Source organism: Amblyraja radiata, chromosome 15, assembly GCF_010909765.2.
Source record: "Amblyraja radiata isolate CabotCenter1 chromosome 15, sAmbRad1.1.pri, whole genome shotgun sequence".
Lineage (NCBI taxonomy): Eukaryota > Metazoa > Chordata > Chondrichthyes > Rajiformes > Rajidae > Amblyraja > Amblyraja radiata.
Window position 1 is genome coordinate 27,562,434 of NC_045970.1, and position 12,862 is coordinate 27,575,295.

The following is a 12,862-nucleotide window of genomic DNA, read 5'->3' on the forward strand; positions in this document are numbered from 1 at the left end:
GAGCAGGCGATGCCTTACCTGGATCACCGTTTGAAGCTCTGGAGTGTTGGGCCTGCTGCTTCCAACATCATGGAGCTGTGGTTTGCGGAGTTCCCAGCCTCGGGCCGTGCTGATTTTAACATCGCGGAGCCCTGGGATCCTTTTGCCGAGGGCGGCCAGCGTGAATCTCAGCCCAGCTCAGCCTGTGGACTTCGGGAGCCGCGGTCTCCGGTAGGAAGTGGCCAATACGGAAGACCAAGCCGCTGAGAATGTTCTCCCGTTCCAACGTCGGATGGTGACCCCAAATTTCATTACACCAATTGGTGCATGTGACAATAAGTGTCTTGAATTGAATGTAGAATATTAAGAAATAAAGAAACTACAAATACACTAAGAGCAAAAATGTTTTTTTCTCGCTTTCTTCATAGCAAAATCATCCAGAAGTTCACCAAGATCTGTTTGTCTAAGTTTGTCACTCTCAATGCACAGAATGCTCATTGCAGACAACCTCTTTTGGGACATTGTGGACCTTAATTCATTTTTAATTCTTTTGAGTCTTGAAAAAGACCTCTCTCCCGATCAGTTGGTGACCATTAAGCTAAGAAACAGCTGTAAGATTGCTTCCACATTAGGGAAGGTCATCTGAATTGTTTCCTTGTATATTATCTGATAACGGTCTGTATGAGACAGAGAGTGCTCTTCTGTATGCCTATGGCTTTGTCTCACGTACGAGTGAAAGTGCAAAAATTCATCAGTAAGTTTCAGGTCAACATCTTCTCGGTATGCTTCCATCAACAGCTCAACACCTTGCTGAATTTCTTGCTTAGATGCAGTCAGATTAGCAAGAAAGGAAAACTTGTGCAACTTCACTATACACCAGGCATGTGCCGTGAGTAATTACTCAGGGTAGGCAGGCGGCTTTAAAAAAAAATCTTAAACCGCGCATGCGCAGATTGTTCTCTCCTTAAAAATAAAAATAAGTAACAATGCAATTTGCCCAAGGCTTCTAAATCTCCTTCATTTTTTAATTACTGAATGGGTGGGGGACGGAGGATGAAGGCAGGTGGAGAGATGGTGGGGAAAAACGGGAGCACACCGGCACAAGTTGAATCAGTTGTCATGTTATTGAATGACAATACTAATTCAAGGGACCAATTGGAGGGAGAGTTTCTTTCACAGCGTGTGGAGAGTCTGTGCCAGGGGTTCAAGATGCGGGGAGGGCAGGATGTTGAGAAGGAGGGGGTCGGAGATCATATCAGACTCACTCACCGTTGCCGCAGCGCTCCGGGCACGGACAGCAGAACTGGCCGCCGCTTCCAGGGAAGGAAGCAGGTCGGGTAACAGCGAGCGGTCGCTGGGACCTGACAGCCACTTCAGTGTCTTCTGCCGGCCCGCTCACCTCTGGCAGTGTTCTCTGTCCGAACACCTCTCACCTGCCGCTCGCCGGCTTCACTCGTGTCAGTTGCTGCCCGCAAATCCTTAAATTCCCACAGCCGAGTAACTTCAATTGTCCCTTGAGCGCGCTGTCGGAATTTAAGGATTTGCGGGAAGCTGGCTGGCGAGCGTCAGGAGAGAGGTGTTCAGACAGAGAACACTGCCAAAGGTGAACGGAGACCAGCAGAAGGGGCTGAAGTTGCAGCCGGTTCTGCTGTCTGGTCCCGGCGGCCGCTCGCAGTCACCCGAGCTGCTTCCTTCCCCGGAAGTGGTGGCCAGTTCTGCTGTCCGTGCCCGGAACGCTGCGGCAGCCACCCGAGCTAATTCACTCCACGGCCACAATGCAGTGGCTCCGTGCCCAGAGCGTCGCAAGTGGGTTACTGGCCCCGATCCCCTCCTTCACAACATTCGTGCCCTCCCCGCAAATTTACCCCGGGCCAGACTCCCCAAACACTGTGAAAGGAACGCTTTCTTCCCCCCCACCCCGGGTAATACAGTATTTAAAAACATAAAGTACCAAGAAATGTACTTACCACGGTATAGGTACACGAGCTCCTTCTCTCTTCTTCTCTCTTTGCTTCCGAACATACCCGTCAGATAATGGCAATCCATATTTGAAAAACCCGCCGAGAAGCTTGCGCTGTAAATTGACGGCTTCAGGCAACGCTGACGGCACGTGGGCTGCACATACCTTCACATGTTACAAGTGCTGCGGTTGAAAGGCACAGAATTATGCCTACCTAAGAGATCGATCTCTTAGATAGACATAATTCTCCCATGCCTTTACTATTTATATTTAATGATTACCATGTCATAATTTTAGTCAGGGTAGGTAGTGCCTACCCTGACGGCACGTGCCTGCTATACACAGTACCTCTTTTTAAATTGGTTTCAAGTGCATCTAGTATAGGAATAAAGGATTTTATCCTAAACTTATCTCTTAAAGAGAGTTTATCTAAAGCATCAGGACCATGTGCACCTCCATCATTTCCTTACTCTTTGTCTCCCTGTGACAGTTCTGTAGTTAACATCTGGCAAGGTGGCCTTTGCTTGTTGCTCAAGCTCATCAAAATCTTCTCTAATTTTGCTTACAAAATTCTGAAGTGAACTATACAATCTTGCACAAGTTCTCAATAACAGTTTGGATTTCTGAATGGCTTTGTTGACCTTGTGGAAATGACCTAGCAGACGGGTCCAAAAATGCAGCATAAACACAAATTCCAGTTCTTCCATTTTCTGCAAAAGATTGTTAGCTTGAAGCCTGGTATCACCCTTCACATTAGCATCAGAGTACAAATGACAGGGCATCAGTGATTGCGCTGTAACTTTCCAAAATAGCTTCTGCATGTGCCTCCCACCTAGTGTCTGACAAATATTTAGGCACTTTTGATTGAGGTTGCAAAAATGATTTTAGAACTGCCCATCTCTTTGTGGAGGATGAAAATAATGCACTTTTGATTGAGGTTGCAAAAATGATTTTAGAACTGCCCATCTCTTTGTGGAGGATGAAAAGAATATACATTTCATTGATAATTCCAAAACAGTACACTGCATCAAGGCAGCAATCAACAGCTGAACAGCCCACCAAATTTAATGAGTGAGCAGCGCATGGAATAAATCTTGCAAATTTGTTTTTTTCGAGGATTTTTTTGCAGCATACCCTTGTACCTACCAGCCATGTTGGCAGCATTGTCATAAGGCAGCCCTCGGAAGAAGAGCTCCAAATCGCGGCGGGCGTGGAACTCATTGAGGTGGGGACGGAGGTGAGGGCTCTGCTATGGACAGACCGTTCGGTATCTGAGAGGGGGAGGCCAGGGGGGATGGTAAATACACGGCCGTGATGGGGGTTGGGGCCAGAGGAAGGCAGGTGAGTGGACTGAGGCCGAGGCGATGTCTGGTGGGTGGTCAGAGGGTAGGGGGGTATGAGGACTGTAGTGTGGGTGGGGAAGAGCTGGGGTCACATGATTTGAGGGGAATGGGGAAGACCCAGTGGAACAGCCACTGAGGTTACCAGGGTTGGGGTGGGGGGGTGGGGGGGGAACTAGCACTAGGAACCAGCGCAGTCAAACTCAGGGGAGTTGGAGTCTGCAGCATGGAAACTTCTGGTCCGATGCTGAGTCCAGGCTGCAGGTAAGGCGCCGGCTGCTGGAGGACGGTGGAGTGGCAAGGGTCAGCGGGCAAAGCGTGGGAGGTCCCAGTGGGTGGGAAACCAGCCCCATCAGAGACTGTGAGCAGGGTTAACTATAGAAAGGACCATTCCGCCTATCGTAGTGGGTGGCTGCTCATTCCTACCCACCCTTTAACCCTTATCTCTTCTCCCCTGAAGCAGGCAGGTCGGGCACAGTCTGAGCCGTTTCTGACATTGTTAAACTTGCAGCCGCGCACCGACTCGAACACTCCTGACTGTTGAAAGGACAAGGCTCAGAAAATACGAATATTTCAAAAGTTTTATACACCTTGGTGGAGCGGGCCGAGGCCCCCCTAGATCTCGAGGTCCTAAGCTTAAGCTTGTCTAGCTTATATGTAAATCCGGCCCTGTTTGTATCACCTGCCATCTCTAATCAATCGCTGTTTTATAAGCTTTTTAAGATTTTCGAAAGGTGGATCTGAATTTTCCAAAGTCTTTTGCGAAATCTTACAAAGTTTTGTGCACCATATTTAAGGGTGTAAAAGGGCAGAGATTTTGTTGACTGAAAAATGTAATTATTCTTCTATCCTTAATCATGATGTCCACCAGGGGTCAGTGCTTCATAGTTTTTAATCGTGTAAATCAGTGGTTCCCAACCTTTTTTTGGCCATGCCCCACCTAATCACCTCTAAAATCCTGACGCCCCCCCCCATGTGGTGATATATAATTCTTATCATTTAAAAAGTGAACTCCGTTTCAGCTGAAGAAGCTTAAAACGCCAATACCTTGGTTTAAACAAGCTTCAAAAGAACATGGCATCCATGAAAAAGAAAAATGAAATAAACAAAAGACAGTTAAAGTTCTGAGCAAGAAATTACTAAAAAATTGTAAAAAAAAAAAAAATTCAAATTGCCCCCCTTAAAAATCAAATTGCCCCCCTGTGGGGCGTATGCCCCACGTTGGGAACCACTGGTGTAAATTGAGGCCTGAGGTGCACAATGAATGAAACCGTGAAAGAGTGCTCAGTAAAAAGTGAAAAACTTGAAAAGAGTAGTTAGATGGGAATCGAGATGGCAGCTGTTTCTCCACATGTATAAACTGTAAAGGATAGAAAACTAGATGACAGTTAAAGGATGTAGATAAACAGGATAGAGATTCAATTAGCAGGGCAATAGTTTAAATACAGGCCACTCTATGAACGTGCATGTACCATTGTATGTGATAGTCAATATCTTAGCCAGCAACTATATGTAGCTAGTGACACTTGTGCTTAATAAATGAAGTTGGACAGTCAAAAGACTGTCTAGGATTCTAGGATTAACCAACCCGATCTCCCAGTGGCTCAGCACTTCAACTCCCCCACCCATTCCGTATCCAACCTTTTTGTCCTGAGCCTCCTCCATGGCCAGAGTGAGTCCCACCGCAAATTGGAGGAGCTGCACCTCGTATTTCGCTTTGGTAGTTTACACCATAGCGGTATGAACATTGACTTCACCAATTTCAGGTAGTCCTTGCTTTCTCCCTCCTGCACCCTCCCCTTCCCAGCTCTCCCACAGCCCACTGTCTCCGCATCTTCCTTTCTTCTTCCCGTCCCCCCCCACCTCCACTGCTGATGTCTGAAGAAGGCTCTCGACCCGAAACGTCACCTATTTCTTCACTCCATAGATGCTGCCTCACCCGCTGAGTTTCACCAGCATTTTTGTCTACCTAAGCTTCTAGGATTATTTCACGTTATAAATTCAAGTGTTATAAATTGCGAACAGATATTTAACTGACTATATTAACCATTTAAAAAAAAAAAAACATTCTCAAAACTGCAAATTGAGTAATTTTCTATGGTTTCGTAAGCCTTTATTTTTTGTGGAAATGTCACTGGAAAACTCCGAATCATTCCTAAATTGAAGCACCAGTTTCTTTGCGTTAAATGCAGTTGTCTTACCTGTCATAGCACAAAAATCTACTGTTCAGATCAACATTAGCATAGTTTTTCAAAAGTAAGAGCTTGGTGTAATTTACTTCATGTGGAGTTTTCATGTATTTGTAAACATTTTGTTTTAATTTTCAGGGATTTATTTTCTGAAATACAAGGATTACCTTCCAACATGCCAGAAAAGGAAAATAGCTATTCCAAATTTGGTTCTGCAAAGTCTGTACAACTAAAGTCAAAAAATAAAATTATAAAAAGTGGCAACATTGAGATGGAGAGCATTATGGATAATGCCTCTGAAGTCGTCAGAAGCGAACGTTTGCGTCCTAATTTTACAGTTAATAAACCTGTGTTAGAAGGTGGATTTGCTACCTTACCAAAAAGGAGGAACCTTATTTTATGTGAGCTAGCGAAGGAATACTTTGCCGATTCAGCTCACCAGCCAAATGTTAACAGATTTTCTGCAAATAGAATCAAGGAAATGAATGGCGGATTATTTCAACAAATTAGTGCAGATATTCAGCAAAATGTTCACAGTGAAGGTAATTGCTTATGTATTGTGTTTTAAGAACTTTATTTAATTTTGATATAATAATGAGTGCTGTTTTATATCGAACCTAGGAGATAGCAAAACTTTTGTTATGCAGTGGAGAGCGAAAGGTATTCTTTTAAATATAAATGTAATCTAGTAGGCATTTGAGTTGCGTAAATGAGAAAAGAAATCATCTGAAAATGTCAAATTCAGTTTGGATGCAATTGGAACATTTTAGATTATTTTCCGGTTTTGCATTACAGTTACAATGCTTCTTGCCATATGTTTTTTCAAATAATTCTGTGAACAATGGCACATAATTGAAGGATTTGGGGATTTTTTAAGTGTAACGGTGCTGTACAATTGCACATTGTTATAATTTGTTTTTTTTTTTGGCAGTATTTCGTCAAAGCTTTTTGATGGTGTTTCTCAATCCACCAACCTCCCCATGCAAAAAGACAGTACAGCTCAGGAAAAGGCCATTTGGCCCACAAAGTCTGTGTCAAACATGATTCCAATACCAACTCTTATCTTCCTGCACATAATCCATATCCATCAATTCCCTACGTATCCATCTTCCTATCCAAAAGCCTCTTAAAAAGCCTTATGTTGTGGAAGGCCTTGATTCATGCTCCTGCCACTTTAGGATTGGGTTGGCATATGTGAGTTTCTGTTAGCACTAACATCTTGCCTATTATAATTATTCTATCATAGTTATTCTGGCTGACAGAATAGAATCTGAAGTTTCGAACTTTGCAGTTCAGTTTTAAGTGTAGGTTATTATTTACAATCTTGTGTTGCTAAACAATTGTTTTGTCAGACAATTGGTTCATACACCCTCGACCCCCCGGCAATACCTTTAAATTGACTTTTGTTTTGTAGAGCACAGTGATCAGCATCAAGCCATTGTCCCCATTATTTCTCCATCGACGTCAATTGAGGACCTTCATGTAAGCATGTTTTAAAACTGACATTTATAATATAATTATTTGTCAAATGTTTACTTGAGTTTGAAATATACTAAACTAAAAGATGTAAACATGCCCTTTGGCCCACGGAGCTCATACCCAATAATCACCCATACACTAGTTCCATCCTACACACTAGGGGCAAATTACAGAAGCCAATTAACCTGCAAACCTTTGAGATGTGGGACAAAACCAGAACCAGATAAAATCCACGCGGTCACTCAGAGAACGTACAAACTGTATAGAGACAGCACCCATAATCAGGATCGAACCCGAGTCTCTGGTCCTGTAAGGCAGCAGCTCTACTGTTAATATAGATGACAAACAACAGTGCCATTCATTTTGTGAAAATATTAGTAATTTCACATTGAATCCATCCAGAAAATACCTAAAAGACATTTTATTGCATTCAGTTGTTTGTGTCATGATTTTGTGGCTTCCTTCACTGTTTCATTTAAGAATTTATTTTAAAATAATCTTAGCCTAGCCAGCCTCTCCGTATAATTGAAATCCTCTATTCCCGGTAACATCCTCGTGAATTTTTTCTGCACCCTTTTCCAACTTATAGCATCTTTCCTGCAGTCAGACACCCAGAACTTCACACAATACACCAAATGTGCCAAACAGCACCTTCATCACCCTGTCTACTTGCATCAGGGAACTATGTACCTGTGCTCAGTCTCTCTGTTCTTCTGCACCCTCCATAGTCTCAACATTTACTGTAAGAGACAGGCCAAGAGATATGTCCTGGTTTTAGCAAAATGCAGCACCTCCCACTTGTTCAAGTAAAATGTAATCTGTCATTCCTTGGCCCACTTTAGTATTTTTAGATCCTGTTGTGATCTCACATAACCTTCACTACAATTTTTGTGTTGTTCATAAGCTTGCTAATTATATTCACAATATTGTCAACCAAATTGTTAATACAGATGACAAACAACAGTGCGCCAGATACCAGTCCCTGCAGCACACCAGGCTTTCAATATGTAAAACAACCCTCTACTTCCTCCTTCCTCCAAGCCAATTTTGTATTCAATTGGCTATCTCTGCTTGGATCCCAGATAATCTAATTTTCCGGTCTTGTCTTATCGAAGATCATGCCATCAAATGGGATTGTTGTACATATGATTTATTAATACAATTTATGTTGTTAATCTCAGTATAAATCATTTAAAATTTTATAACCAAAGCAGGAAGGATAAAATTATTTTTATTATTCAGTGACTTTGTCCAGCTCCATATTTGTCAAAACAATTTTCCTTGCAGAGCTCTAGTCCTGAAAAACTGTCTGCCCCATCTTCACATCCTTCTCCCACTATGTTTTGTGGTTATTGTGGACATCAAGGTGAGTTTTGTTTATTATAATAAGTTTAACAAAAACTTCCTCATTCAGTCTTAACAATTACCAAAAATATTGTTATTGTTTAAGAGGATTTAAAAAAAATCACAAGGGACATGACGTTAAAAATTTAATATGAGATTTATTGTTAACAACCCTTAAGTGATCACCACTAGGTTGTGCCTTGAGTTCTCAGTCTCGGTTGATTGTTTTAATCTTGGAGTGATGAAAATGTGTCATTGGACACAATACCACTGGATTATGGAGCAGAAATCCTAATGGCAATACTATAATCTGCATTGTAATTGTTGGTTTGTCTGAAATAGTGGGGGTGAGCTCTGATGGTTTGTGGGGGGTGATTGGGGGGGATAGGAAATTATGGGCGTGAATTTTATGCTGGCTTTTGTGATATCTTGATGCATTTAGAACCAGGAAGAATGCATTTGGAAAACAAATTTGTGGCTTCACCTCTCTTTTTCAAAAAAGCAAAAATAAATTTGTGTTTTGCTATAAATCAGTATAGATTTACAATCAGTACATTGACTGTCACGAATCCTATAACTAATTTTCCACAGGAATTGAAGGAACAAATAGGTTGTGTGACAGTCTAAATACCAATCTAAATACTAGTCCATCCATGAATGCAAAATGGGCAGTTACTGGTAGTGGTGTTCAGTAGTGATAATCTAAATTTTGTATAAGATCTTTTGTCTACTGGGAGTGACTAATGGTCTTCATTCCATCAGAGGTTATCATATTGGAGCACATTGTTAGAATTACACTGAAATGAAAATAGATTCTGATGAATATTTGAGTGGCGTTTGCTGGCATTTGCTCATCCCATTGAAATATCATTAATTCACTGAGCAGATGCCAGTGTGAAGATCTGCATTTACATAGTCCTCTTCAGTCATGAGGTCGAGCTGCACTAGTCTGTTTAGATATGGAACTCTGAACCTAGTGTCTTTGGGTATTTAGTTATTTCTGTAAAATGCTGCCATTAAATGTTTAATTATGTGAAATCAGCAATTTTTCCTAGCTTTGAACTGTTTTTCTCTCTTAATTCTGTTTTAGGTGCAAATCGGTGTACACAGTGCAAGCAAACAAGTTCATTTAAGTGCCAGGGGATTGACTGGCCGGTCCACAAATCTCTTTGTAACTCTGCCAAATCACAGTAAGTAAGAAAGGAGCAATTGCAATAATGTAAATTTGCCTGTTCTCTACGTTAACGCTTATTTGAACATAGTTTGGTGGTTAGGCATGTTTATCTAGGATTGCAGGTTAATGAATGATATGTACAAGTCTGTTTAGCTCTTAATAAAATAGTCTGATAAAGGAGTGGATGTTAAAATATCATTGCCACTTGGTAGCAATATGTTGAAATCATCTTCAGTGGATGTGGTTTGCTGCTGCTTGAAGAACCTCTGGGATGAGTGTTTTTCAGATCTTAACTGATCTATGATGTTTGTAATAATTTGTTTTAAATTGATCGCAGGTGGATTTTTTTTTTTAGATGAAGGTCAGGCTTTTTTGTTTATCTCATTTCCTACAAAGTTTACATGCTAAATTTAAAACAAATTATGTTTCAATTAATTTAAGATAGAAATCTGAAAATATGTATTTCTTATTCTGGATTAGCCTTGATATGAAAAGGCTTTCTTCATACAGTTATGTTTTATTGTTTTTATCTAAAAAATGTTTGTCTGCAAATTGTCAGTTTTTAGGGATGGCAGGTATTGCAGCTTGATGGAACATTTTCAGGGCTTCTGATGTCACATAGAAAATGAATGTGTATTAAACTCTATGCAGATGTTTATTTTTGTAATCGCTTTTTTTTCATGTTGACATTTTTGTTATGTTAAAATCCTAAAATACACAAGCATGGTCCCCTCGACTAACATGATATTAGTTCCATTCATTCATTCATTATGGCACGGATATTAGATTTCTTCCTTCATTTAACCAAAATATATTTTGACTAAATGTGTTGTGGCAAAGTTAGTTGATGAACTTCCTTTACAAAGAAGAAAATGTAAATGAGTTTTTTAGTTATAATTGTTATGACATGGTAGATATAACAAATAGAAACTTTTTTGTATATTGTTTCTTGAACTTACCTATATATTCTTTAATTTAACAGTAAACCCGACGAGCATCTGAGGTTACCCAAAGAAAAGATGCCTATGGAACATGTACATATAATTTTGCTTAATATTTTGAATGATTAAAGAAGAATATTGATTAAGCCAATTAATATTTAAGCCCTCTCATATGGCTGAGGGGAAAAATGGTTTATTGATTATTTACTTATTGTTCTATTTGACCTCAATGAACTTTCATCAGAATGTCCTATCATCTTCAAATTCCACAACATCACCTAACTTGGCCCCTGCATCAATCCATTAGAAGTTGTTAATGCTATTTTTCATCTTCAAACATAATTAATTAATTAATTCACTTCTGGTAATTTTCTCTCCTTCATCTTGCAAGTTATCCAGAATTCTGTTACTTGCATTTTAATGTGCTATGTCTCAAAACACCCTTGTACTAATTCGCCAGCAGTCACTTCTTGTTCAGAAATTATTGCATTTTTGTGTTTTTGCCATGGTGGCTTCAAATTATGTCACATTCCTCATATTTTTGTAATCATCGCTAGTTCTACATGCCATCAGATCTCATTAGATAGGTGACATTTCAGCTCAGGACTCTTCTTGAGACCTTCTTGAGTCTGAAGAAGGGTCCCGACCCAAAAAGTCCCCCATTTATGTTCTCCAGAGTTGCTGTCAGACTTGCTGAGTTACTCAAGCATTTTGTCCTGATTTGTAACCAAGCGTCTGCTGTTCCATGTGTCACCACAATTTCGTGTTACTTCCACTCTAGTATCTTAGCGATTCCTTTTGCACTGCCATTACTAACAACCCCTCCCCCCCCCCCATATTGCTGATCTGTGGAACCATCAATAGGTACTTGTTCTTCAATCTTGCTTGTTTTCCATTTAGTTTGTCCTGGTTTGTCCTGCATCCAAGCTTTTGGTAACTTCCTTTAGTGTAAGTTTGCACACTGCCTTGAAGGAATGAGAATTAATACATTTCAGTCAGTCACACCAAACAGCTGGGAAAGTCTGTTGACTATTTTGGCATTATCCTCAAGTTGAGACTGCGGTATATTATATAATCAAAATGTTATTAGGTGGAGTTGTAAAGTAGTAAAAGTATGCAATGTGGGTTATCAATTAATTGATCTATAAACTTTTAGCAGGTAAAAGTCTCTCTGTGTGTGAATACCAAGGAAATGGCAAAAAAAATTAAATTAAATGACTTGAAATACAAGAAACTGCCAAAAGAATCAAATTTGCAGGTAAATGTTATTCCTATTTTCCAATTGTTGGTATGGTTTGACTATGTTTTCTCCTATCATCTATTGAATTTATACACTGTAAAATGAAAGATAATCTTCATTAGAACTGTAAAATTAAAGATGATCTTCATTAGAACATTTTTGCCCATGATTTGCAGAAATTATTTCCAATTCTATATTTAATTTCTTAAATTTTTACTGTAAATGGTTTTGGGTTTAGTGCCTGAAAGGTTTCAGAAAATCTATTATCATGTCATCAGTAAGACTTAGTGTAAGAACTTTCATGTTGTAGAATATAGATATGTAATTGGTATTAAGGCACATTCTGGAGAGGAAAATATAGCATCGTTACAAAACCTACCATCAGTGGCGCTGCAGATCTGCCTGTGCGTGTGATTCCGAAGGCTTTGGTGGTGGGAGGGGGGACGAGATTAAAATGCAGGTTTGTATTGGTTGTCTGAGAGGAATTTGTTCGGACTGCTAGCTGATGAAGAAAATTCGTTATGCGATCCTGCTTCCGTTTATAAAATTTTAAAAAAAGTTAATGGTCGATTGCATCGCTGGATTGAAGTTAAACGCGACTAAAAACACCTTCAACATCACACATCACACATGCAGGACAAAACAAAAGGTATGTCGTTTAACATATTTTCTTGCTTTTTGGTGTGGCTTCATTTTAATCTGCTGATGCGAAAAATGTTAATTAGGCCCCGATATGAATCGGCCGTGTCTTGCCTGTCTATAGGCTTAGAAACATAGAAAATAGGTGCAGGCGGAGGCCATTCGATCCTTCGAGCCAGCACCGCCATTCATTGGCTGATCGTCCCCTATCAATAACCCGTGCCTGCCTTCTCCCCATATCCCTTGAGTCCACTAGCCCCTAGAGCTCAATCTAACTCTCTTAAATCCATCCAGTGATTTGACCTCCACTGCCCTGTGTGGCAGGGAATTCCATAAATTCATAACTCTCTGGGTAAAAAAGTTTTTTTCTCACAGTCTTAAATGACCTCCCCTTTATTCTAAGACTGTGGCCCCTGATTCTGGACTCACCCAACATTGGGAACATTTTTCCTGCATCTAGCTTGTCCAGTCCTTTTATAATTTTATATGTTTCTATAAGATATCCCCTCATCCTTCTAAACTCCAGTGAATACAAGCCTAGTCTTTTCAATCTTTCCTCATATGACAGTCCCGCCAT

The 12,862-nt window shown here is 40.4% G+C and overlaps 1 protein-coding gene across 1 annotated transcript in view; it reads left to right on the forward strand.

Moving 5' to 3' along the window:
• Nucleotides 1–12,862, forward strand: part of tdrd1 (tudor domain containing 1) — a 50,145-nt gene that overhangs the window by 4,497 nt on the left and 32,786 nt on the right. The window contains exons 2-7 of the mRNA XM_033034459.1: nucleotides 5,607–6,010; nucleotides 6,883–6,950; nucleotides 8,235–8,313; nucleotides 9,382–9,481; nucleotides 10,448–10,499; nucleotides 11,563–11,664. Coding sequence (XP_032890350.1) covers nucleotides 5,607–6,010; nucleotides 6,883–6,950; nucleotides 8,235–8,313; nucleotides 9,382–9,481; nucleotides 10,448–10,499; nucleotides 11,563–11,664 — 805 coding nt within the window. The remainder of the gene's footprint in view (nucleotides 1–5,606; nucleotides 6,011–6,882; nucleotides 6,951–8,234; nucleotides 8,314–9,381; nucleotides 9,482–10,447; nucleotides 10,500–11,562; nucleotides 11,665–12,862) is intronic.